The sequence below is a fragment of the Solanum stenotomum genome, chromosome 11 (assembly GCF_019186545.1).
Source record: "Solanum stenotomum isolate F172 chromosome 11, ASM1918654v1, whole genome shotgun sequence".
In the NCBI taxonomy this organism is placed as follows: Eukaryota; Viridiplantae; Streptophyta; class Magnoliopsida; order Solanales; family Solanaceae; genus Solanum; species Solanum stenotomum.
Genome location: NC_064292.1, coordinates 6,053,286 through 6,076,147, shown reverse-complemented (window position 1 = coordinate 6,076,147; position 22,862 = coordinate 6,053,286). Strand labels below are relative to the sequence as shown.

Genomic DNA, 22,862 nt, shown 5'->3' with positions numbered 1-22,862 from the left:
ATACTAGCTCCGAAGGGACTAAAATCAGCTCGTGAAGCCTTGATGTCTCAAGGAAAACGAGCACGTTCAAGTTCAACTTCAAGAATGCTCGAAATCATAAGTAGATAGTCATGGAAGATTATAATTAGGAAGAAAAAAGACGTCTCAAGGAAAATGAGCACGTTCAAGTTCAACTTCAAGAATATTCGAAATCAGAAGTAGATACTCATGATAAAATTGAGTATGAGGTGTAGGCTGAGAATATTGATGTTGAGTTAGTAAAGTCATAAATTAAGATATTTCAGAATAAATGCTTGTTTAGGAGCTTTTAGATCTTAGTTTGAATTATTATTATTATTGTTGGAGTTTATTGCTTAAATTTTGGAGAATCTGTATCAATCATGGCTTATTTTCCAATAAAAACAAGCTAGAATTTAGTAATCAATTTATTACTAAGCTTCTTAATTTATGCATTCATTTGTATAATTATGTATATAATCACTAATTAAGTATTCTTTTACAATATATTGAGGAAAATACACCTAGATACATGTATAATATACAAGACATACTAAAATAGAGAGAGGCGAGCGATATGGGAGGGAAGCAAGCAAGATAGTCATTATCCCATATACATTCGAATCACAACAGATACATACAAACCAGATACATAGGAGAGTGGCGAGTGAGATGGGAGGGCGGAGAACGAAATTTGTCTATTATCCTAGATATATACATGTGAATCCAATTGGATATAGTGTATCTAGAACAAATTATACTAATTTTGACTCCATGTATCTCGAGATATATGCATTTGTATGTATCTAGTGTAATTCGCATGTATCTGAGATGCCAGATACATAGGAGAACGGTAAGCGAGATGGGAAGGAGGCGAGCGAGATTTGTCAATATATCCCAGATACATGTGAATCCACTTGGATATAGTGTATCTAGAACAAATTACACTTAATTTTGACTTCATGTATGCCGAGATACATGTAAACAAACGTATCTAGATGCATCAAAATCTAATAAGATTTGTAATATTGCAAACTAGAGTATATCTAGTTAAATGTAAGAGTGCATAAAAGAGATTTCATTACAATTTTTTTGGGGGGAGGTTAGGGTAGCTTTCCGTCCAATACTTAGTATCCATTTTGGGACCTAATTAACTTGAATTTGTGTTAGAAAGTTTTATGTTGACGGATAAATCACTTCTCTATCAGAAGCGACTTCATTATTGTCTTTCTTATGATTTCAAATTTACCATTGGAGAGGTATAACTCCATCTTTTGTAAAAATATCTAACATTACTATAAGATGTCCATATACACATACTCTTTTTTTTGTTTATAATCATGTGTCTCAATATATAACATACAAAAAGAACACACATCATATATACTCAACCACACAAACTCTACTAACTTTACCTAACACATACGAGAAAAATACCAAAACATATACTCCAAGAAAAATTTTGGAGAACAATCAAGAAAGTGTCAAAAATTGAATGTCTTAACGTGTATAACAATTCACCACCTATTGGTCATATATACAATTTAAGCCCCCTTTATTATAAATTCATTCAAGACTCTCATCTATACTAAACCATATTGTATACACAATGAAAGAAAATCAAGAACTTTCTCCTAAACAAGTTGAATATCAATATCAAGATTCCATCAAGAACATTAGATCTTTGTCAATTATGGATGATGAAGATAAAATAGACAATTTTTTCGACTCCACGACGATGAAAGTAAATCAAGAATACTTTCATAAACAAGGTGAATGTCAACATCAAGATTCTATCAAGAACTTTGAATCATTGTCTATGGTGGATGATGGAGATAAAACAAACAATTTTTTCATCGAATCGAAGAAGTTGGGGTTATTAGGGAGTGAGAAATTGAAGAGGCATTGGAGAGAAGTTGAAGGTAGGGTTTTTGTGCCAGATAGATGGGAACATGAGGGTTCTTTGAGGAAATGGATGGATTGTTCTTCTTTTGATAAAATACTAGCTCCGGAGGGACTAAAATCAGCTCGTGAAGCCTTGATGTCTCAAGGAAAACGAGTGTGTTCAAGTTCAGGTTCAACTTCAAGAATGTTCGAGGTCAGAGGTAGATAGTCATGAGAGAAAAAGAGAAGAAAGATGTCGGAAGGAAAACGAGTGTGTTTAAATTCAGCTTTAACTTCAAGAAAGCTCGAAATCTTGTAGCATGAGAATATTGATACTCATCAGTTAGTAAGATCATAATTTAGGATATTTCAAGAATAAAATCCTTATCAAGGAGCTTTTAGATCTTAGTTTGAAACTTTCTTCTGTTTGGTGAAGTTAATTGTTAAAATTTTGGCAAATTTGTATCAATCATGCCTTAATTTGAAATAAAACTAGTGATGCATAATGCATTAGACACACTTTAAGATAAAACTTCAAAGGATTGCATTAGAAGTTTGGGGGCAAAATATGTTCTTAGATTTTCTTGTTTGATTGTATTCCTCCATGTTATCACTGTTTTGATCTTCGGTATTCATTTTAAAATCCGACTAATTCAAATTCATACAGAAGAAATTTATTTTAGAAGTAAAACAATGTCTATCAAAAATGACTCTATTCTCAAATCTGAATCTTTAATTAAAGATAAAGAAATACTAATCGCCCCATCACCATCTTAATAAGAGATTCCAAGTTCAAATAGCATTTGTAGTTACTTTACTATTATAACAATACTACCAAAAATAAATTATAACCAAATTAAAAACATACTCAATATAATCCCAACCGTGGAGTCTGGGGAGAGTAATGTATAAGCAAACCTTACCCCTACCTTTGGAGGTAGAGAGGTGGTTTCCAATAGACCCTCGACTCAAGTAAAAACACTACAGAGCCGTTCAAAAAACAAAACCAACGAGTGTGAAGAAGCCAACACAAAATGCTAAAGAATGCATACTTAAAAAGGTACGATCATTACAACAAAATAATACCATAATCGAAGGGTAAGAAACATCATCTCAAAATTCGTATGTTCAAATACTTTCATATAAAATGCAAGAAAGTACTTCTTTTTGGCACAATAACGATTATTTTCCTGTCATCCCACAGTGTCAAACACAAGCCAATATGACATAAATTTCAAGTTGGTATCATATTTCATTCAACGAATTTCCTTCAAAACTACAGCAAATATATAAAAGAAAGCCAGCAATGGCGAATTAGCAAAACGATTATTGAAAAATCGATAACAAGTACTTCTGTCTCGTCTCAAATAAACTTCATTATTGAAAATTTATTCATCAACAGGCCGCTGTCCAAGAACTGAAATATCCTCGTAACGCTTCTGTATTAAAGTATAAAAGCTCCAAGTTAGAAATGAATGATATCAAAAGATTAAAATGAGTTGCACTATGTTGCTCGGACTCTTCAAAAATGTCAATGAGTGCATGTTGGATCCCCCAAACGTAATGCATTTTTGAAGGAGCCAGCATGAGAGTGGCAACAATTTTGGACTCGGGTAACATAGGTTGCTACTGAGAATTAAACATGAACATGGAACCAGCAATATCAAGAATATAACAGTAAAATGTGTCTAGCATTTCTAAAAGCTATTCATATCAAATAAGCTGCAAAGATAATTATGAGCCTATTCAATAAATATCACATAAGAGAGCCTATTCAATGAAATGTCATAATCTTCAGGTAGGAAAAAATAAACAACGGATAGTTGAGGTGAGCTTTGATAAACGTTTGGTGATGGTTCATGTAGGAAATTCTCGCACCTGGTTGTTCAGGTATGAAACTCAAAAAAACATGATACTTTAGGTGTGTTTTTTTACCCTTCGCTCAAATTTATATTTGATATTACCTAATACCAATAACCAAATGATGGATAAATGCAATCCTAAATTTAAATCAGTACTAGTGTCCTAATCTAGGTAACCAAACAACCCCTCATAGTTCAATTTGGTTTACTATTGTAATGTTTTTTTCAGAACCAATGGTCGCTCTTCACTTTTCCGGAGGCAAGGTTGAATCGATATTTTGACTTTTAGGTCATAGTTTTGTTCATCAGTTTTCCACCATATTAAGAGTTCTTTATGTAGAGGCATAATGCAGTTACTGACTGATTACACTGAAGCAAAAAGAAACAGACATTCAACGACTTCTTAAGCAAAAGTTTTGCCTGCTTAGGAAATACATCATGACTTTCCTATTGTTTCCTACCGGTCTGCTTCTTGCTGATATACTTGTACACATCATTTATCATTTCAGCCACAACGTAACTCAAGAAGATTTCACACTACAGGGACGTCTCAAGCCTTGATTTGAAAAAAGATGACTTTGACCAAGTCAAATATAATTAAGGGAACTTGGGTGTGTCTATAATTAGTATTAGTTAGATTAAAATTTCGAACTTTCTTAAAGAGAACCTATCATCACTTCTAAATTTCAAATCTCAAATTTGAATTTTATCGCCTCCGTCCTTCCTCTTCTTCTTCCTTCTATTTTTTTTCTTCTTCTTCCTTCCATTTTCCATTTTTTTCTTCTTTTTTCTCTTTTATCATTTTCTTCATCTTCTACATCGTCGCGATCACCTTTTTCTTCTCATTCTACGGGTTATTTATGCTTTGGTTGTGAAGATTTGAGGAGAAAATTTTATGAGGGGAAATTCAAGTTATGAAAGGAGATTGTGCAGAAAATTCAACAAATTAAGAAATTGTTGCAACAACTATCTCTGAAATTTGCTGCAACTCAACAAACATTGAGTTGTTGCAACAACTAACACAATTGAAGTTGTTGGATTTTATGGCAGAAAGTAGAGGACGAAAAGTGAGGCAGAGGAGGAAGCGAAAGCGGAGGAGGAGGAAACTGAAACATTGGAGCAGGGGTGCACATTCCAACAGAGCCGACATTAGGTTTAACTTGGCACATCTGCCTAAACCTAGAAAAGCAAGGTTACTCAGTACTTGCACCGGTAGCCGTAGCAGATAGCAAGTACGAAATGGAAGAGTATATCTGCTTACAAGATTGTCAGGACATCAGATTTATGCAAGAAAGTGAAGCAAGCTGGAATATAGGGAAAGGAGAGACAAATCAGAAAAAAGGTAAAGAAGAAATCAGGTGAATCATGAATGAAACTTGTAAAAGCTGATAAATATATATAACATAAAGGTGTAAGAAGAAAAACACCAACGGGGAGGGGAATGGAGAAGAAGAGAGGGAGGGTAGGAAAAGAAAGAAAGTAGTGACAAGAGGAAAAAATCAAAGGGCAAAATAAAAAATGAAACAGAATAACAGAAACGGTAAAGAATGTGGAGATGTTTAAACAATTACAAGACAATAGAAATGAGGAGCTGAATGCTAGAAGAACAAGAAGAATGGAAATAGAAGGTAGGAGCCAAGAGTTTTGGTAAAAAGGAATAAAAGACTCAGGTCTGGAGGATAAAGAAGAACAACCGGGGGAGAGGAAGAGGGGAAGAAGAATACTTTAGCAAGAAGAGTAACAAGACATAAATATGTAGAATATAAAAAATAAATGATCCTCAATGGAGGTTATGCATTCTTACAGGGTGGGTACATGGATAGAGATCAAGAAGGGATGAAGTTTATTTTCCAAATCCAAAGTTGGAAATGGCAAGAGAATCTATTCCACGTGTGCATAAAATCATCTAACGTCTTTCAACACCACTAAGATCTAAACCCTAGTTCATTTCACTTCATCGACTATTAGGCCACACCCTTGATTTGACATACACTATATAGATTGTATTTTTTTATAGGATAAGCATTAAAGATCATGTTAGTGTATGCATGTAGATTTGATCCAATGCCAAACACCAAAAGCATGTAAGGCTGTGATAAACATTTTTGTCACATAGGTGGTCTTGTAATGCGGGTAAACATTTTTGTCACATAGGATAGAGGGATTAGAACACTTGAGCAACCTTAATCACCTCAGAGGAGGTAAAAGAACCCAATTCAAATTGTGCAAATTTAGGTAACATACACCTATGGTAGGACCATCTTCCACATTCAGCTGAAAAGAGAACTAGTCCATTTAAGGCACTTAGCCATACATCATTCAAACTTCAGACATAATCCCAATAGCAGTCTACAACACTACTCCCCCAAAAGAACTTAATGTTGGTCCCTTGAAATTCTTAATCAATCTACAGAATCCCATGATATTTGCAATTTCATTAAGACAGAGGTTTAAAATACCATCAACGAATACTAAGGCTATTGTTTTTGGAAAACCCCATTCATCACAACCATTATCCTTCGTTTCACAAACTCTAGTCAATGAAAAAGATGCATCATAACAACAATAGAGGACCCTAAAGCACAACATATTTCAAATAAATAGGAAAGATCATGTGAAGAAATGGTCATTCCCTAGACATATATGCAAGTTAGCAACCTTATAAGACATCCCAACTGCAACCTAATTAAAACAGTTCTCGTAACTGAAAAAATGAACCCTATAGCTACCTGGGGCAGAGCTAGGGGCCGCAACAGGGCTCATCTTAAGCCTCTTCACCAAAATAATTACAACGAATATACAAGGTTAAATTTCTTTTTATGTATACATATTTATATGTTGTATCTCCTTAACTTCTCGGTGTGCTCATAAAAACAATCTATATACATAAAATGCATGCCAAAAATGGAAACTTTTGCACAATCAGTCTTTTAGAGAATTCAAACATACCCCAACATTGTTCTTCTCCCAGAGCGTTTTAACCCCATAATCCACCGCCTGCAACAACAACAACAACAGAACAAAGCAAGAAAAACATCAAAATGGATCACACCCATCTGCTATATTGCTCTAAACTCTTCAAAAATATCAACGGGTACATATCCTATACTCCAAAAATATTGCATTTTAAAGAATCCCACGTGGATGCAGTACAACAACAACACAACAAGCAAGAAAAACATCAAAACGGGTCACACCCATCTGCTATATTGCTCCAAACTCTTCAAATATATCAACAGGTGCATGTTGGATACCCAAAAAAGCAGTATATTTTGAAGAATCCAACACGAGTGCGATACAATTTTGAAGAGTCCGAGCAACATAACCCATCTTTTACTAATCAAAACCATTAAACTTAACCAATACATCTTCAGATCCAATCAAAATACACCCAAATCTCTACAAAATAAATAGAAAAAAAGGACTGACCCGTTCGCCGAGCAAAGCGCCGGCGATGACAAAGGTAACATAGACAGGGGTACGGCGCATAACAAGCCGGTAAAATCCTTCAAGAACACCACCACCGCTTCTTCTAGCAGCTGATTCCATTTTCTGAGCTTAAAATCTCTTCTGGGTTTTGCTTAGATCTGCTAATTTGAAGAGAAAACAGATGAATCTTGAGAAAATGCGATGATTTGCTTTGAGGTTTGAGCTTCTGTATATTGTTAACCTAGCTCGACCCGGTTGGATTTTTTTTGATGGGTTTATATTAGACCGGTGGATTTTTGGACCGCTGTTTCTCGTTTACTAAAGGAAAAGTCTTCTCTCTCATTTTTTAATTTTATTTTAATAAATATAAAAATCAATTATTGGTAAATTTTAATTTTAGTCTTTGTGATATCTGACTAAGTAAACATAATTTTATAAGTGGTGTGTATGTAGAGGTCAAATAATAATACGCTAACTAAAGTAAATAAAAACAATAGGTAATAAATATAATAAATTTGAAGAATATGATTAGTGGCGTAGCCAGAAAGTTCATGAAAGGTGTCCAAGAATTGTAATGAATGAGTGCATTAGAAATTTTAAAATTAAACTACGTAATATACATGAAAAAAAAATTAAACTACGTAATTAAAACCACTGCTAGCGAGATTTAAACTCACAAAAGCTTAAAGGCTTGACTCTTTCAAGGCACCTAAAATAACTAGGCTACAACACCTTGTTGTGTCAAGAGTGTCCAGAATATTTTATTTAACCACTTTCTAAATCGTTTTACTTTAATATACGGTATAATTTTCCGACAAAGGGTGTCCAATTGGACACCCTAACACCAATGTAGATGCGTCCCTGAATAAGATAGTAGAGGAGAACTAATAATAGGAAAAATTAGATGGAGCTCGATTACCAACTAACATACATGATCCTTGACTTCTATATCCTCTTATCGATCATATTATGTGTACACATCTATCTCAACATTTTTTTTTCTACTTTTATTTTTTGGATGTATGAATTCTTGATCGGCCAACACTTTGTCCATACAACATAGTTAATCTAACAAACATTTTATTAAAATTACATTTAAGTCTTAGTGACATATTCTTATCACATAAGATGTCGAATGTGATCCTCCACTTCATACAGTCTACTCCAATATGGTGTGTAACGTCGTCGTTAATCTCTCAGTTCTCATAGATTACTGACCAAGATACTTAAAATTTCTTCTCTCAAAGATAACTTGACAATCTTCACTTATATATCTACCACATGAGTTATGTACTTGGAATTTGCATTTCTACTATTTCATCATAGTCTTTTTCAACTTGAACTCTTTAGACTTCACGATTTACCTCTTTTAATTATGTAGCATGTCCGATCAATTATAAATTTATTATTATGTCATCTCCAAATAACAAATACACCATGATAACTTCTTTTGCATATCTCGTATCAATTTATCCATCAACAATACAAAAATAAATTGGGTAAGAGTTGATCCTTGTTGCAACCCCAACACAACTAGAAAGTGCTTACATCTTTTCCCGCTGTACTCACTCAAATCTTGGCTTTGTCATACATATCCTTATTAGCATGTTGTAAGCTATAAGTATGTCTTTTGCCTCCAAACTTTTCCATAAAAACTTAAGGAGAATTGCATTTTTAATCCCTTTACTTATGAATATGCGAAAATATTTAATCATGTATTATGTTAAACTCATATGATTACTCTAAACTATTCAAAAATGATTTTTCCCCCCTTTTTTTCATCTTCTTTTGTTTTTGGGCTATTTAAAACAAATCAAACCATGTAATTATATAGATCACCAAAAAACATTCCAAGTGAGAGATAACAAAATGGACATTAGTTTATTATCCCTTTAATTGCGAGCATATTGTTTATTTAGCAACAAAATAGAAGGCACAAATTTGCTTCTAAAACTTCTTTAAATTAATTATTAATTCTTATGTGAAACCTTTACTTCAAAAAGACCTTGTTACTAGCAAATATATCATATATGCTTTTAATTTCAAACGAAGCTCCATCTTATATATTTTATCTATGTTGACAATCTCAAAATTACTATAGAATACACATCTAAAGAAAATGAAAAAAAAAATCAAAATTACTTTTGAACTTTGCAAAATTATTCAAACTTGTCCTCTTTTGTTTTTTCCATTTTATTGTAGAAGGAAACCACAATTGATTATAGTCGGTGCGTAAAAAGTGTTAATCAATATGAGTTGTGATGGGATGATTGAAATTCCTCCAATCTTTCTCGCATTGATTGTTGAAGTCCATAGGAATGAAAAAGTTCTTTTTTTTGAAAGAGTTGCCTCCAAATAGATAACAAAATATACGAATTTGAATCTAACCGAGCTCAAACACCAAATAAATAAGAGTTAAAGGTACTTTAACCACTGAAGCAAATATACAAGTTGACATGTTATCTCTCTCATTCCCCCTAAATCATATGAGCAAAGTCTTGAAACTTGCAAATATCATTGGCTCAACAAGAAAAAAAAGTCTCCAATTCTCATTAGCCATCCATTCAAAGGCATATATGATAATTATTTTTTCGGTTTTTTTTGTATTTAGTGAGTATTTTTACAAAATTGTGATAAATATTCTTAAATTTAAACTAAAGATGTCGAGTTTGAGCTTCGCGAATTGAATCCCTTTACAATTGAAAGCCTTGTACATCTAAAGTGAGATTTTTTAATGCAAACATCAAGTAATCAAATTTTGAAATAGATATCGAACCTATAACAAAATACAAAAAACAACATTTATAAAAAGATGAAAACACATAACAAATCATCTTAAATTTATGATAAGAGTCACTTAACACATTTAAATATAACGAATTGTACAATATTTTGGGTTCATATTTAATCTTTAACCAAAATTTGCTCATTATTTAAAATTTAGCCAACACTTAGAATATTATCACCGTTCATTTCTCTTCTTATCTCTCCTCCCCGCGCTCACTACATGCTTCTTTCTCGCTCCTTCTTAACATCCACATCACGAAATTATTTATCTTGCAATCAAGCATGAATCTCAAATTATACAAGTTTCATCATCAACTTCTTTTAGGAATACAAATTGAAGTTTGAACTAAACTATTCAAATTTAAGTCAACTTTATAAACATCTGCATTATTCTAGTTAGTCTTCATCCTAATCTACGAAATACATTAAATTAGTCACCACTGACATTGCATCTTTCTTATTCTCAAATTATCTGAAATTGAAATCACAACAATTTAACTTTCAGAATACACGTCTAGATTTGAATTACACAATTCGAACTTTAGAATATCTTCAAAGTCTTAAACACAATTTTGGGTGGTCAACATATTTGCAAAATCTGACCAAAACTTAAATTACATTTTTTTAAAAGTGGCTATTTGGTGCAAATTGTTTAGAATTCAAATATTTCCAAGGCCCAATATATACATTGTAGCCCTATTTGTATATAAAGTCATATATCACTATACTGAGCTACCCTTCGTCACTCTTACGGCGCTCACAAACCCTAATTAGGGTTTTCTCATACAGGTACTTCTTCTTCTCAGGGACTCCATTTCTAGGTTTCGATCTACAGATTAACGGTGCAAGGTTTTTGTTTTTTTTTTTTTTGAAAATTTTGGTAATTTTTAGCTGGAATGCTGATTTTTTTTTTATGTTGTTTGATTGACAGAAGTGAATTTTTGAAGGAGAAAGGAGAAGTATTTGAGCCATGAGGTATGTGGAAAGCTTTGATTTTTATTTTAGTTACATGTTCAAATTGTTACTTTATTTTTGATTTGTTAATTTGGTAATATGTGGATGTTTCTGTATTTTGTGCTTTGGTAGGAAATTGTTAAGCTAATTTGTATGAATAGTTGACGTTAATTTGGTCGCTTTGATGAATTTTATAGGATTTGTTTGTTTTTGCACCGTGTAAATGTGTAGTTAAAAAATCCTATTTTGAGTGTCAACAACAACCATGCTTAGTGTAATACCACAGGGGAGGTCTGGAGAGGGTATAGTTTATGCATGCCTTAGCTCAACTGTTGTGTGGTACTGTTTTGGATAGAGGAGGCTTATGGTTCAAATAGAAGATAAATTTGGGTCTTTTTCTTCATAGGAGTACTATCCTGAGAAGTTTTCCTTTTATGTGAAAAGTGAAACCAATTGGATTTTGATGTTTCTTAGAAATTTGTTAACTCAAAGAGTTTTTTTTGTTGCAAGTGGCAAGTTACAACTCTTTTTTGGGTGTCAACAATAACCATACCTATTGTAATCCACAATTGTGGTCTTGAGAGCTACACAGACCTTGCCCCGACCTTTGTGTGGTAGAGAGGTTGCTTCCAATATATCCTCTGCTTATGGGTCAAATAGAAGATAAATTAATGGGTCTTTTTCTTTGTAGGAGTACTATCCTGAGGAGTTTTTCCTTTTTATGTGGAAAGTGAAAGTAATGTGGATTTTTGAATTTTGGGTTTGCTTAGGAATTTGTTGATTCAAAGATCCTTTTGTTGCTTCTACTGTTTTTTAATATTTGGCTGAGATTTTGAAATGTGCATCACTCTTTGTTTTGCTACTTATAGTATGCAAACATGTTGGCCTCTTGGTACGTTCTAGTTACGAACATTAGCGTTGCTGTTTATTGTTCGTGTTGTTCAACATTTGCGTAAAATGATTTAATTTTAACTTTTCTACAGTAAGCTTCAGAGTGAGGCCCTTAGAGAAGCCATCTCTATAATTAAGAATGATTCGGCTGAGAAAAAGAGGAAGTTCTCCGAGACTATTGAGCTCCAGATTGGGCTTAAGAACTATGATCCCCAAAAGGACAAGCGTTTCAGTGGATCTGTGAGGTTGCCTCACATTCCACGCCCTAAGATGAAGATTTGCATGCTCGGAGATGCTCAACACGTGGGGGAGGTAATCATTCTGTCACTAGCTGTGCTGGATTTGCATTTTTTTTTTTTCCTTTCTAAATCACATACAGTACCTGGCAAGTGCATATGCAACTGCTGAGTGGATTTCTTTTGCCACCTTTAGATATCATTGTTTTAGTGTACAAGATTAGGTTTTTAATTCACTAATAAAAGATGGGTTTTTGTGTCATGGTTATCTTATCATCACTCCTTTAATTGATAGAAAACTGTTTTTTAATTAAAAAATTCTATAACTTATTAATTGATAAGACTGAAAGAGAATGCATTGATAATAGTCAATTGAGTCTTCATGGACCACTGATTATGTGTTGCAATTGTCTGTCAACTGTGAGTTTGGCATTTTCGTTATGCAAGTGCGCGACAGCTCAATAATGTGTTAACTTGGCTTAAAGATGCCATGCCATCATAAGTCCCATTAGTTGCGATGGGTAAATCTTCTTAGTACTTCTGCAAGTTATGCGCGAATGCCTATTAGTAGATTGTCTACTTTTTAGGTTTATGATGTTTATTCTATATTTTCTGGCTAATGGTAAATTTTGTTGGTATTAACTATAAAAAATATTTTAAAGCTACTGCTAGATGAATCATTCCTGAATCTTTAGTTTTTCTAGGGTGATAATCAGAACTTGGCACATGTGTTTTGCAGGCAGAGAAGATCGGTTTGGAGTACATGGATGTTGAGAGCCTCAAGAAGCTTAACAAGAACAAGAAGTTGGTTAAGAAGCTTGCAAAGAAATACCATGCTTTCTTGGCTTCAGAATCTGTCATCAAGCAGATTCCTCGTCTCTTGGGTCCTGGTCTGAACAAGGCAGGCAAGTTTTATTGATTGATTTGGTATTCTGTACACACTTGTACTAATAGCTTTCTGAAATTGTGTTCTTGCTTGAATTGGTTACTCTTGATGATCATCTTTTAACTGACTCTGATTTGATTGTAAATGCAGGTAAGTTTCCAACCCTTGTCTCCCACCAAGAGTCACTCGAGTCTAAGGTTAATGAGACCAAGGCTACCATCAAGTTCCAGTTGAAGAAGGTGCTTTGCATGGGTGTTGCCGTCGGTAATTGTGATATGGAGGAGAAACAAATCTTCCAGAATGTGCAAATGAGCGTGAACTTCTTAGTATCTCTTCTAAAGAAGAATTGGCAGAACGTAAGTCCATTTGGCAATCCTAGTTGCAGTTAACTTCATATTATAGCTCTAGATTGTAAACACAGTTTTTTCTTTTATTAATTAATCTTTTTCAATTGTTTTATCACACAACAGGTAAGGTGCTTGTACTTGAAGAGCACCATGGGGAAGACTCAACGTGTATTTTAGGAAGACAAGTCTCGTTATTGGAGCTTTTCATGCATTCTTCTTGTAAGAGAGATAGATACACTAATGAAAATTTTGGATAGTAGTCATCCGTGATCATGTTTTGAATGTTACATCACTACAAGGATCGATCATATTGCTGAGACATTTTCTTCTTTTCAAGAGCTCTGTTCTTTGTTCTCTTTGTTTATTGATAATGATTTCATTTGAATGATATGCAGTATTTCTATCCTTCTTATCCCCCATGCACTGCTGCATTCATAATGGTTTTCGAGTTGAATAGCCAATTAGCAGAGCAAGGTCGTCTTATAAACAGTGACGATTATTGCATTGAAGGTTGCCTATATTGTTGAACAAGCAAATTCTCCGTGCCTTTCAAATATCATTTTGACTATGGCCTCGAACAAATTGCTACATTTTGACTATGAACTCGTGACTATAAGTCGTATGAAAATAATTTATTTGCTGTTTTAAGGTTCCTCTTTTGAATACTAAAAGGGGTTGTACTGGTGATATAGAAAGTCGCATGAAAATAATTTTATCGTTGCTCTGTGTTTCCTCAACTGGAAGGGGTTGTTTAGTACAATGGTTGGATATCCCATTAAGTGTAGAAGTAATTCTGGAATTAGCTAATATTCCAAATCAAATGTGGAATATAGTTTATTTCAAATTTTATCTTGGAATTATCATCCATGTACCAAATGTTGGGTAGAAATGCTCTTGTTTTTTAAGCCACCTAGAGTGCTTGAATTTGGCTCTAAAGCTTAGGCAATACAGAAAAAAAATAATTGATCCTACCATAATCAAAGAGCATATGCCCCTACTAATAAACAAAGAGAACTCATTTTTTTAAAATTATTGTTTTAATTTAATGTGATCAGTGCCACTTGCTTAACCAGCCAACTTTTTTTTATTTGCCAAAAAACTTTAGTCCAACAATATTTTTAATTATGATATTTGTTCTTTCCATCTTAAGCTAGGACAAATCTATATAAAAATGATACATGTGATCTAGTGGTCAATGTAACTATCATTTTTAAATCTAGTGTAAGTATATCGTTTTTTATTATTTAAAAATTAGTGTTTGATTATGAAAATTTCAAATTCAATTTGATAATAATTCAGAACTTATTTTTCTATTTATTTTTCACTTTTGAAGTACTGCACCTAAAATGAAGGATAAAAATAGACATGTTGAGATTAATCCTTTTAGGCAAAACCTTAGTTATAGCCTATAGGGTTGGACAAACATTGAAACTCTTGTATAATGCTTTTTAGTTATCAGAGCATTTATAAATTTATATTATTGTCTTGTTGCTTTAAATTAGTAATCATATACGTATTTTATATTATAAGGATCAAAATCAATAAATCAAAAATTAAAGCATTAGGCATTAAGGACCAAAATCAATAATAAATATTTTATTGATTTAATGTATTTAAAAATAAAAAATTGACAGCAGCTAGTTTTGGTTTGGTTTGGTGGGTGAAAAAGTGAAACCCATGGGCGGTGGTGGGTTTTAGGGTAATATAATTGTTTACGTCTCTCCTTGTCCTACTTTCACTCTTTGTATATATTTGCTGCCAACTTTGCCTAGCACTGCCTCCTATACTCACTATATACTAGTTGGCTCTCAATAAATCCAAAAGGCCAAACTTTTCTTGTGAACTCCGCTTAATAGCAGATTCTTGATTCATTATCAGCCAACACCACTTCTTATATTGGTAAGATTTCTCATTTTTCTGTTGCCCTTTTGAGAGATTCTTGAGTTTGAGTTGTGAGATTCTGCTTTGTTTGGTTCATGGGCATGTTATTTTTAGTGTTTTATGAATTGGGTTTTTCATGTTTTTGCTATTAGTTGTTTAAATCTTTTATTTGGTGAAATTCTGTGTTGAAAGATTGAATCTTTAAGAAAAGCTGGGCTTTTCCTGTTCTTGATTCATTATCAGCCAACCCCACTTCTTATATTGGTGAAGTTTAACGTTTTTTTGTTACCTTTTTAAGAGACTTTTGGGTTTAGTTATGAGATTCTGCTTGTTTGGTCAATGCACATGTTGTTTTCTGAGTTTTATGAATTTGGTTTTTCATGTTTTTGCTTTTAGTTGTTGAGATCTCTCTTTTTTTTTGGTCCATTATTTGGTGAAATTCTGTGTTAAAAGATTGAATCTTTAAGAAAAGCTGGGCTTTTCCTGTTTTTGCTGTTAGTTTCATCTTCTTGATTCATTATCAGCCAACCCCACTTCTTATATTGGTAAAATTTCTCATTTTTCTGTTGCCCTTTTAAGAGATTTTTGGGTTTTTAGTTGTGAGATTCTGCTTGTTTGGTTCATGGACATTTTTTTTTTGTGTTTTATGAATTGGATTTTTGATGTTTTTACTATTGGTTGTTGAGATCTCTTATTTGGTGAAATTCTGTGTAAAAAGATTTGAGTCTTTAAGAAAAACTGGATTTTGAAACTTTGAATTCAAAGTTTCAAAGTCAAAAAGCTAACTTTTGTAGATGTAAAATGACCTTGAGCTTACTTTTTGTTGGATACTTTGTTGTTTGCATAGGTAATGAAATAGATTGTTTTGTCCTTTGGCAATTCTTGTATTCTCTTTTTTGGTTTTTATTGAGAGTTTACTTGTTTGGTTCATGTTCATGTTGTTTTCTCACATGTGTTTGGGTTTTTTTGAATTTTCTTGTTGAATGTTGAGATCTCTCTTTGTTTGTTCATCATTTTGTGAAATTCTGTGTTAAAAATGCATCTTTAAGAAAATCTGTATTTTGGGTACTTTAAACTTTTATGAATACTTTGAATTTTGCTGTTTTTTTTAGCTTGTGAGCTTGAATTATGTTTGTTTCTTTGCAAAGTAATGAGTAGTAGCTGTAGTTTGTTTGTTCTGCTTTGTCATAGTATGAATGCAGAAACATTTTGGTGAAAAACTAACTTGTTACTTGAAAGTACTCTGGCTTTGTGTGATGGTTTCGATTATATAATTATAATCAATTCGAAAAAGCTTAGCTATATACTCACATAATGCAGATTTTGTGCTTTTGCTTGTATGTTCTTTGAGTATAGTCCTGAAATTGGATTGATATCAAGAAAAAATGGGACTTTTGTGATAGTGTTTGCGATTTGCGATGACCTCTTAATGTAATTTGATTTAATGAAGGTAGATGAAGGGTGTTTATCCGTTTAATTTGTTTGGATAATTCATAGAGGATGATTAAACAATAGCTTGACATTAAACACATTCTTTAGTCCGAGACGATATTGATATTGTGACTGCAATTTAATTGTTCATGTGTGTGTAATGTGCATTTTAGCCCTTTCATTCATTGCCATTATCCTTGACACTGTAAAAGGAACCAGGATAACAATTAGAGTTGCAGAATCATACATTATACCATGCCTCTAGATTTTAGTTTCACAACATGGAGCTTCGAGTGAAGAACATAAAGCCACTCGCTTGCTTCTTCTCATAATGCTCCAGATATTCAAAGCCTTGTCTTATAAGAAATGCACTTATCAGAATTTCATTTCTTTTTCACATACCACAGGGCATATATTATCGAAATGTCATTACTTATTAGTCTTGAAATTGTAAAAAGGAAAACACTGTATAACCGTATAACACTATCATAGATTGCTATGCCATTATATCTTCATAACATGGAGCTTCGAGTGAAGAACATGAAGCCACTCGCTTGCTTCTTCTCATAATGCTCCAGATATTCAAAGCCTTGTCTTTAAAGAAATGAACTGTCAGATTTTCATTTCTTTTCATCTATCACGCGGTATACATCATCAAAATGTCAAATTAATTCTTGTTCATTTGTGTGTAATGTGCATTTTCACCCTTCCATTCATAGCCATACCCTCGACATTGTAAAAGGAACAAGGATAACACTTAATTGGAGAATCATAGATTACTATGTCACTAGATTTTATCTTTACAACATGGAGCTTCGAGTGAAGAACAGGAAGCCACTCGCTCGTTCTTCTCATAATGCTCCAGATATTTGAAGCCTGGTCTTTTAAGAAATGGACTACCAGATTTTCATTTCTTTCTCATCTACCACATGGCATATATTTCAAAAAGTCATATTTGTTCCACTGCCGTGTTGGGTTTCTAGCATGTTCTTCTTTGCTGCTTCTCTGACATCAATAATCTTTTAAGTGGTCTTGTTGACTTCTGTCGACAAACAAATGAACGCTTGAGGTTGATTTGATTCTTTTTACTTTTGCACTTGATATGTCAAACTCTACATGTACCATAATTGTATTGTTAGCATTGATCGATACTGGATATTCTTCTTGAACATATCCATCTTTATTACTTGTGTATTTCATGATCACTTTTAAATTTGATCAGGTAAAACATGTCGACCGTGAGGCTTCCTTCCACTTGCATGTTCAAAGCCGCACCTCTGAGCGAAAGAAAGAGTGCATTTGTTAAAATGCCATTCTCAGTGGGCTCTGTGAGGAACATCTCCAAATCCTTCGGCTTGAAAGCTGACTCTAACTTTAGAGTATCAGCGAACGTGTACAAGGTCAAATTGGTTTGTCCAGATGGTACTGAACATGAGTTTGAAGCACCTTCCGATACCTACATCCTCGATGCAGCTGAGAATGCTGGAGTTGATCTCCCCTATTCTTGCAGGGCTGGTGCTTGCTCAACTTGTGCTGGGAAGATAGAGTCGGGCACTGTTGATCAATCTGACGGATCTTTTCTGGACGATAACCAAATGAAAGAGGGATATTTGCTCACTTGTGTTTCTTACCCAAACTCTGATTGTGTGATCCACACTCACAAGGAGTGTGATCTTTACTAGTTAAATCCAATTTCAAGCAAAGGTAAAAACAGATATTGCTTTTTCCCCTCTAGTGTCATCATGAACTACTTTTGTTTCATAAATTGCTTATGTAATGAAGTCTTTTTCTTATATATGAATGAATATGCCTAGTGGTTTTATATTTTGCCTAAATCCTTGATGTTTCATTTCCTTATGTGCATTCAAGTTTGTGAGATTAAAGAAGTGAGGAGAGACTCCACTCCGTGATGAGAGGTAGCAGGTACTCGATGGAGTTGTTTATGTTTGTTCGTAAGGGTGTTCATGTTACAAATCTTGCTAGAACGGTTCGTTGTGATTTAGTTTTTGACGCAACAAGTCTGAGAAAATAATTCTCAATTGTTGGTACATACTTCTAGTTTCATGTTATTGAGCATGAGAATAGTATCAAATATATGAAAAATGATATAAAGATGCAAGTTTTATTTAATACACATTCTTACTAAGAATGATTTGTCTATATAAACATTTTTATGATAATTTATTTTCATTTTTATGGGCCAATAATGTCCTATGGACTTAATCAGGGCCTGTTGATATATATGGGCTTCATGATTTCTTCTAAAACTGGCCCATATACCAACATTGAACTTTTTTGAGTAACCATTCTTCTTTGGACATACAAGAAAAGGTTTCCTTCACACAAATACATGAAATATTTGTATATAATTTAGGCAAATACTATAGGTGGGGTAGGAAGGAATTATGGGCTGCGGGGAGCGGTGGCAGAGACAGAATTTTCACCAAGGTTTAAACTATGAAGAAGTGAACACATAAAGAAATCGATTGGGTTTATCATATATACATAGAAAATATGCCAAACACATATACAGCCCCTCAAACTTGCCCTCATTTTTCATTTTAGCACTCCAACTTAGCCTTGTTCCATTTTAACCCTTAAATTCCATTTTTTCTGTACCATTTAAACACTTATACTAATTTTTATGATTTGTTTTTATTTATGTTCTTCAATTGCAATTTCTTATTTTAAAAAAATAGACGTGTGTCTGTTAATTAAAAAAATTAAACATTCGCGAACGAACATAAAAAGTTTCAAACAATAATATTATTTTTTGATATTTCTCTGTATTTTTGCATGAAAATAAATTAACGAAAGTTCTTTGATTTTCTTTCTTAAACATTCAATCAAATTAAATAACACTACTTATTTATTTTTTCTTATCATCTAGGCTATCTAAATTTAACGCAAATACTCACTTTTAATTTTTAATATAAATTAATACGAATAAAAAAATTCATCTTCAAAAAGACTCGACTGACTTAGTTAATAACACTACTAAAAAAAGACTCTTGTTCATTGCTAATAACACTACTAAACAATGTTAAAACTCGACTGACTTTGTTAGGTTGTCAGTGATTTTAAAGAAAGAAAACCAACACAATTTCGTCGGTTATTTTTCACACAAAAATACATAACACTCTTAAAAAAAAATTATTATTTTTTAAAAAGAATTATTTTTTGTTAATTTTTAATTTTTTAACTAAAATTAAATGACACATGTCGATTTAAAATAATAAGTTGCAATTGAAGAATATATATAAAAATAAATAAATCATAAAAATAGTATTTCGTGTTAAAATGGAACATAAAAAATGGAGTTCAAGGGTTAAAATGGAACAAGGCTAAGATAAAGTGCCAAAATGAAAAATGTGGACAAGTTAGAGGGGTTGTATATGTGTTTGGCCTAGAAAATAAGTATAACCATATAAAAATAGTGTAAGTTTCTGTCGAAAGGGGTTAGGATGACCTCCCTTGGCCCTTTACCTAGCTCTGCTCCTGGTGGTGTGAGGTAGAAGAGACGATCAACGTTAAATGCAATTTGTTTTCATTTTCCTACTTCCACCATAAAAGTCATTTCTTGATTTTCAATGAACTTATATTTTGACCACTTCCACCATAAAAGTCATTTCTTGATTTTCAATGAACTTATATTTTGACCAACCGGACGATATTTTCCTCCATACCAAACATACCCTAAATATTCAAGATCCTCTTGGCTTTTCCAAAAGCCTAAAGGTTATTATTTAAAGTATGGAAAAAAAGAACGACACATACTAGAGGCTCCAAATGACTTATAGTTAAATTGTATTGTCAAAAAACTTTTTGTTCAAAGGGACAAGAACATGAAAGAAATTGGAGCTTATTGGATTGGAAATTTGGAATAAGAATAAAGTTCAATTTAATCCTGGCCTACAATCCTAAAAGTTTTAGATAAAAAGAGAGAGGCAATTAGACAAAGTTTTGTCATGAAGTTGTAATTCCATTATGACTATTTGATCAAGAGAATAATATACACTTTGATTAAAGGACCTTTTTGGGAGACATCAACTTAGTTAATTGTGCAAAATGATGGTTTTAGTATAATTTAGGACTATTTTGTAATATTGATTTCCTAGTTGTAGCATCTTCATGGGGCCAATTTGATAAAAAGGTTTAAAAGGTCTAGAAAAAGTGGAAAATTTGTATGATTAATAGTTAGTGATTGGAAAGGAGAGGATTCTTGTTGATTATGGAAAGAATATTTGATAATTATTTGGAACTTATAATAATTAGCAAAGGTTTTTATTTACATGAAATGATGCTTTAAGAGCTATAATTCAACAATAAATAATCTCTTATGATTACTCGTTTTGGTTCATTTTATGTGAAGGTGTTATTACTTTAAGAGTAAATCATTTTATTTGTGTTAGTTGTTACTTCAAATATTGTTAATTTCTTCATTGTTCTATTTTTTGTCTCCTACTTGAGTACTTGGTATTCAAGAACTAATTTAAATTTGCATCGAAAAGTTTTAATGAACTCGAACCCAAATTTATTTTTTCACCCCACCACAATCTTTAAAGATTTTTTTTTTCTTCATCCTAGTATATTTCACCTATGTAAATTATTAATCACTCAATAAATTAGACTATAAATAGTAGAGAGAATAAAAGAAAAGTAGGTAGAGATTAAAAGGGATATTTAGTGCTAAGTTGCTTGGCTTGGAGATAAGAATTAGAAAGTCAAATAATAACAATGAATAATTAATATCACTTAGCTTATGCTTCAAACTAAATGGCAAAGCTAAAACATCATTTCATAATTGGCAATTATAGAGAATAATAGATTTGTTATTCAATTTCAATGGGGAAGGTTAAAAGGGAATCATATAAAGATCAAATGCTGGTTACTCTTTTTTTTTTTTTTTTTTCAATTGGTGTCTGATAACTGCTTTAAAACCTCGATTAATTTAATTTTGTGTTGTGTAAGATTCAATAAAAAAATGAAAAATATTTTTTACTATGCTCTTTTCCTTATTCTCGTGGTTCAAGCCTAAAACATCTGCTTAAAGATAAAGAAGTCTTATATATCCCATCACAATCCTTATTGTAACAAAAACTAGTTATTCTTTATTATTTTTCCATTGGTATTCAATATTTGTTTAATGTTTCAACTAATCTGAATTCACATTCAATATTTCAAATGTCTTATTAAAAATTAAAAACATTTATATCCATCACACCACAATTATATTTTTATTATATTAACAAAGAATACTTTCTCCGTTTACTTTTATTTTTTATATTGGAACTTGCCATACTCATAAAGGAAATAATGAATTGCATAATTATTTTACCATATTATTTCTATTAATTGATATTTACTATTAAATCTTGAAAAATGGTTTAGGGAATATATAAGTAACTAATACCAATGATAAAAAAAATGAAAACAAAATATAATTATCTTTTTTTAATATATTAAAAATAACAAATAAAAATTTATTTTAAAATATTCTTTTTGACCCTAAGTAGAGTGGGGGCTGCTTGGATCTTAATTTGTTGCCATCATTTTGGTGTTAAACTTTAATGGCTACAACTAGACTTAAATGATAGTACTGACAAATAATTTTATATTGCATTATGAATACAATGTTTGATATTATTTAATGTAAAACAGAAGTGTTTGCAACAAAAAAGTGGTAGAAAATAAATTGTTATCACAAATAAAAATAAATATGAAGAAATATAATTTTATTGATCAAGATTGTGAGTACAATTTTATTTCTCTCTTGATTCTTCTTTCATAAGATTTATCCATAATTCGAAGGTCGTTAGTGGCGTATTTCTCAAACTAGGATAATTTTGATTTGATCTCTTTATTAATATTCCATAAATTTGCGGAATATTCGAGATGCCTCTTTAAGGGAATATATCATCATTTATATAGGCATGAATTAGGGTTTAAGATTAAATAATTTCCAAGAAACCTAATTGAAATTGAACACATCTTATAGATTCTCATAAAATTTCAATGTTTACGGGTGCAATTGAGAAAAATATTAAATTTAAATAAGTAATAAATAAGAAAATTTTAATCAAATTATCCTCTTGTTAATATTTTTCCTAAAGAGTGTTAAAGACGTATATAAAATTTTAAGAGGATGAGTGCACCTTACGAAAATCTGAATTTAAGATATAAATTTGATTGGTTTAAACTTTAAGTTCTTATCACTTAATTCATCAAACTTTTAAATTTTTCATATTGAAGGTATTGAGATTGGTTGAACTCATTG

The 22,862-nt window shown here is 32.2% G+C and overlaps 4 protein-coding genes and 1 non-coding gene across 9 annotated transcripts; 4 read left to right on the top strand and 1 right to left on the bottom strand.

Annotated features, from left to right (window-relative positions):
- Window positions 1–1,556: 1,556 nt before the first annotated feature.
- On the top strand, window positions 1,557–2,418 carry LOC125844127 (uncharacterized). The gene has a single exon (XM_049523380.1). The coding sequence runs from the start codon at window positions 1,607–1,609 to the stop codon at window positions 2,108–2,110; it is 504 nt and encodes a 167-aa protein (XP_049379337.1). The 5' UTR covers window positions 1,557–1,606; the 3' UTR covers window positions 2,111–2,418.
- A 643-nt stretch (window positions 2,419–3,061) lies between these two features.
- On the bottom strand, window positions 3,062–7,429 carry LOC125844133 (cytochrome b-c1 complex subunit 9). The gene is made up of 3 exons (XM_049523390.1): window positions 7,173–7,429; window positions 6,693–6,740; window positions 3,062–3,320 (listed from the first exon to the last, which is right to left on the bottom strand). The coding sequence occupies exons 1-3, from the start codon at window positions 7,290–7,292 to the stop codon at window positions 3,270–3,272; spliced, it is 219 nt and encodes a 72-aa protein (XP_049379347.1). The 5' UTR covers window positions 7,293–7,429; the 3' UTR covers window positions 3,062–3,269.
- Window positions 7,430–10,667: 3,238 nt separating this feature from the next.
- On the top strand, window positions 10,668–13,609 carry LOC125844118 (60S ribosomal protein L10a-1). 2 transcript variants are annotated; one of them, XM_049523372.1, is made up of 6 exons: window positions 10,668–10,748; window positions 10,891–10,934; window positions 11,897–12,116; window positions 12,780–12,945; window positions 13,077–13,282; window positions 13,397–13,609. In XM_049523372.1, exons 2-6 carry the CDS (start codon window positions 10,930–10,932, stop codon window positions 13,448–13,450), a joined length of 651 nt encoding a protein of 216 aa, XP_049379329.1. In that variant the 5' UTR covers window positions 10,668–10,748; window positions 10,891–10,929; the 3' UTR covers window positions 13,451–13,609. The 2 variants fall into 2 exon arrangements, with proteins under 2 accessions (XP_049379329.1, XP_049379328.1); XM_049523371.1 differs by having other exon boundaries at window positions 10,690–10,801.
- Window positions 13,610–13,740: 131 nt separating this feature from the next.
- On the top strand, window positions 13,741–13,865 carry LOC125846174 (small nucleolar RNA snoR86). The gene has a single exon (XR_007444333.1). It is a non-coding gene; the product is annotated as a small nucleolar RNA snoR86 (small nucleolar RNA).
- Window positions 13,866–14,921: 1,056 nt separating this feature from the next.
- Window positions 14,922–18,420, top strand: LOC125844128 (ferredoxin, root R-B1). Of its 4 annotated transcripts, none has more exons than XM_049523384.1 (3): window positions 15,047–15,156; window positions 15,684–15,699; window positions 17,808–18,420. In XM_049523384.1, exon 3 carries the CDS (start codon window positions 17,815–17,817, stop codon window positions 18,265–18,267), a length of 453 nt encoding a protein of 150 aa, XP_049379341.1. In that variant the 5' UTR covers window positions 15,047–15,156; window positions 15,684–15,699; window positions 17,808–17,814; the 3' UTR covers window positions 18,268–18,420. The 4 variants fall into 4 exon arrangements, with proteins under 4 accessions (XP_049379339.1, XP_049379341.1, XP_049379342.1 ...); XM_049523385.1 differs by lacking the exon at window positions 15,684–15,699 and adding an exon at window positions 15,403–15,418 and having other exon boundaries at window positions 15,050–15,156; XM_049523382.1 differs by lacking the exon at window positions 15,684–15,699 and having other exon boundaries at window positions 14,922–15,172.
- The last annotated feature ends 4,442 nt before the right edge of the window (window positions 18,421–22,862 follow it).

Coding starts and splice junctions, on each gene's coding strand:
- LOC125844118 (XM_049523372.1), top strand. Junction 12,117..12,779: donor ATGCTCAACACGTGGGGGAG/GTAATCATTCTG, acceptor TGTGTTTTGCAG/GCAGAGAAGATCGGTTTGGA. Junction 12,946..13,076: donor TCCTGGTCTGAACAAGGCAG/GCAAGTTTTATT, acceptor TTGTAAATGCAG/GTAAGTTTCCAACCCTTGTC.
- LOC125844128 (XM_049523382.1), top strand. CDS start 17,815: ATGTCGACCGTGAGGCTTCCTTCCACTTGCATGTTCAAAGCCGCACCT.
- LOC125844133 (XM_049523390.1), bottom strand. CDS start 7,292: ATGGAATCAGCTGCTAGAAGAAGCGGTGGTGGTGTTCTTGAAGGATTT. Junction 6,741..7,172: donor GCGCTTTGCTCGGCGAACGG/GTCAGTCCTTTT, acceptor TTGTTGTTGCAG/GCGGTGGATTATGGGGTTAA. Junction 3,321..6,692: donor GGGAGAAGAACAATGTTGGG/GTATGTTTGAAT, acceptor ACTTTAATACAG/AAGCGTTACGAGGATATTTC.
- LOC125844127 (XM_049523380.1), top strand. CDS start 1,607: ATGAAAGAAAATCAAGAACTTTCTCCTAAACAAGTTGAATATCAATAT.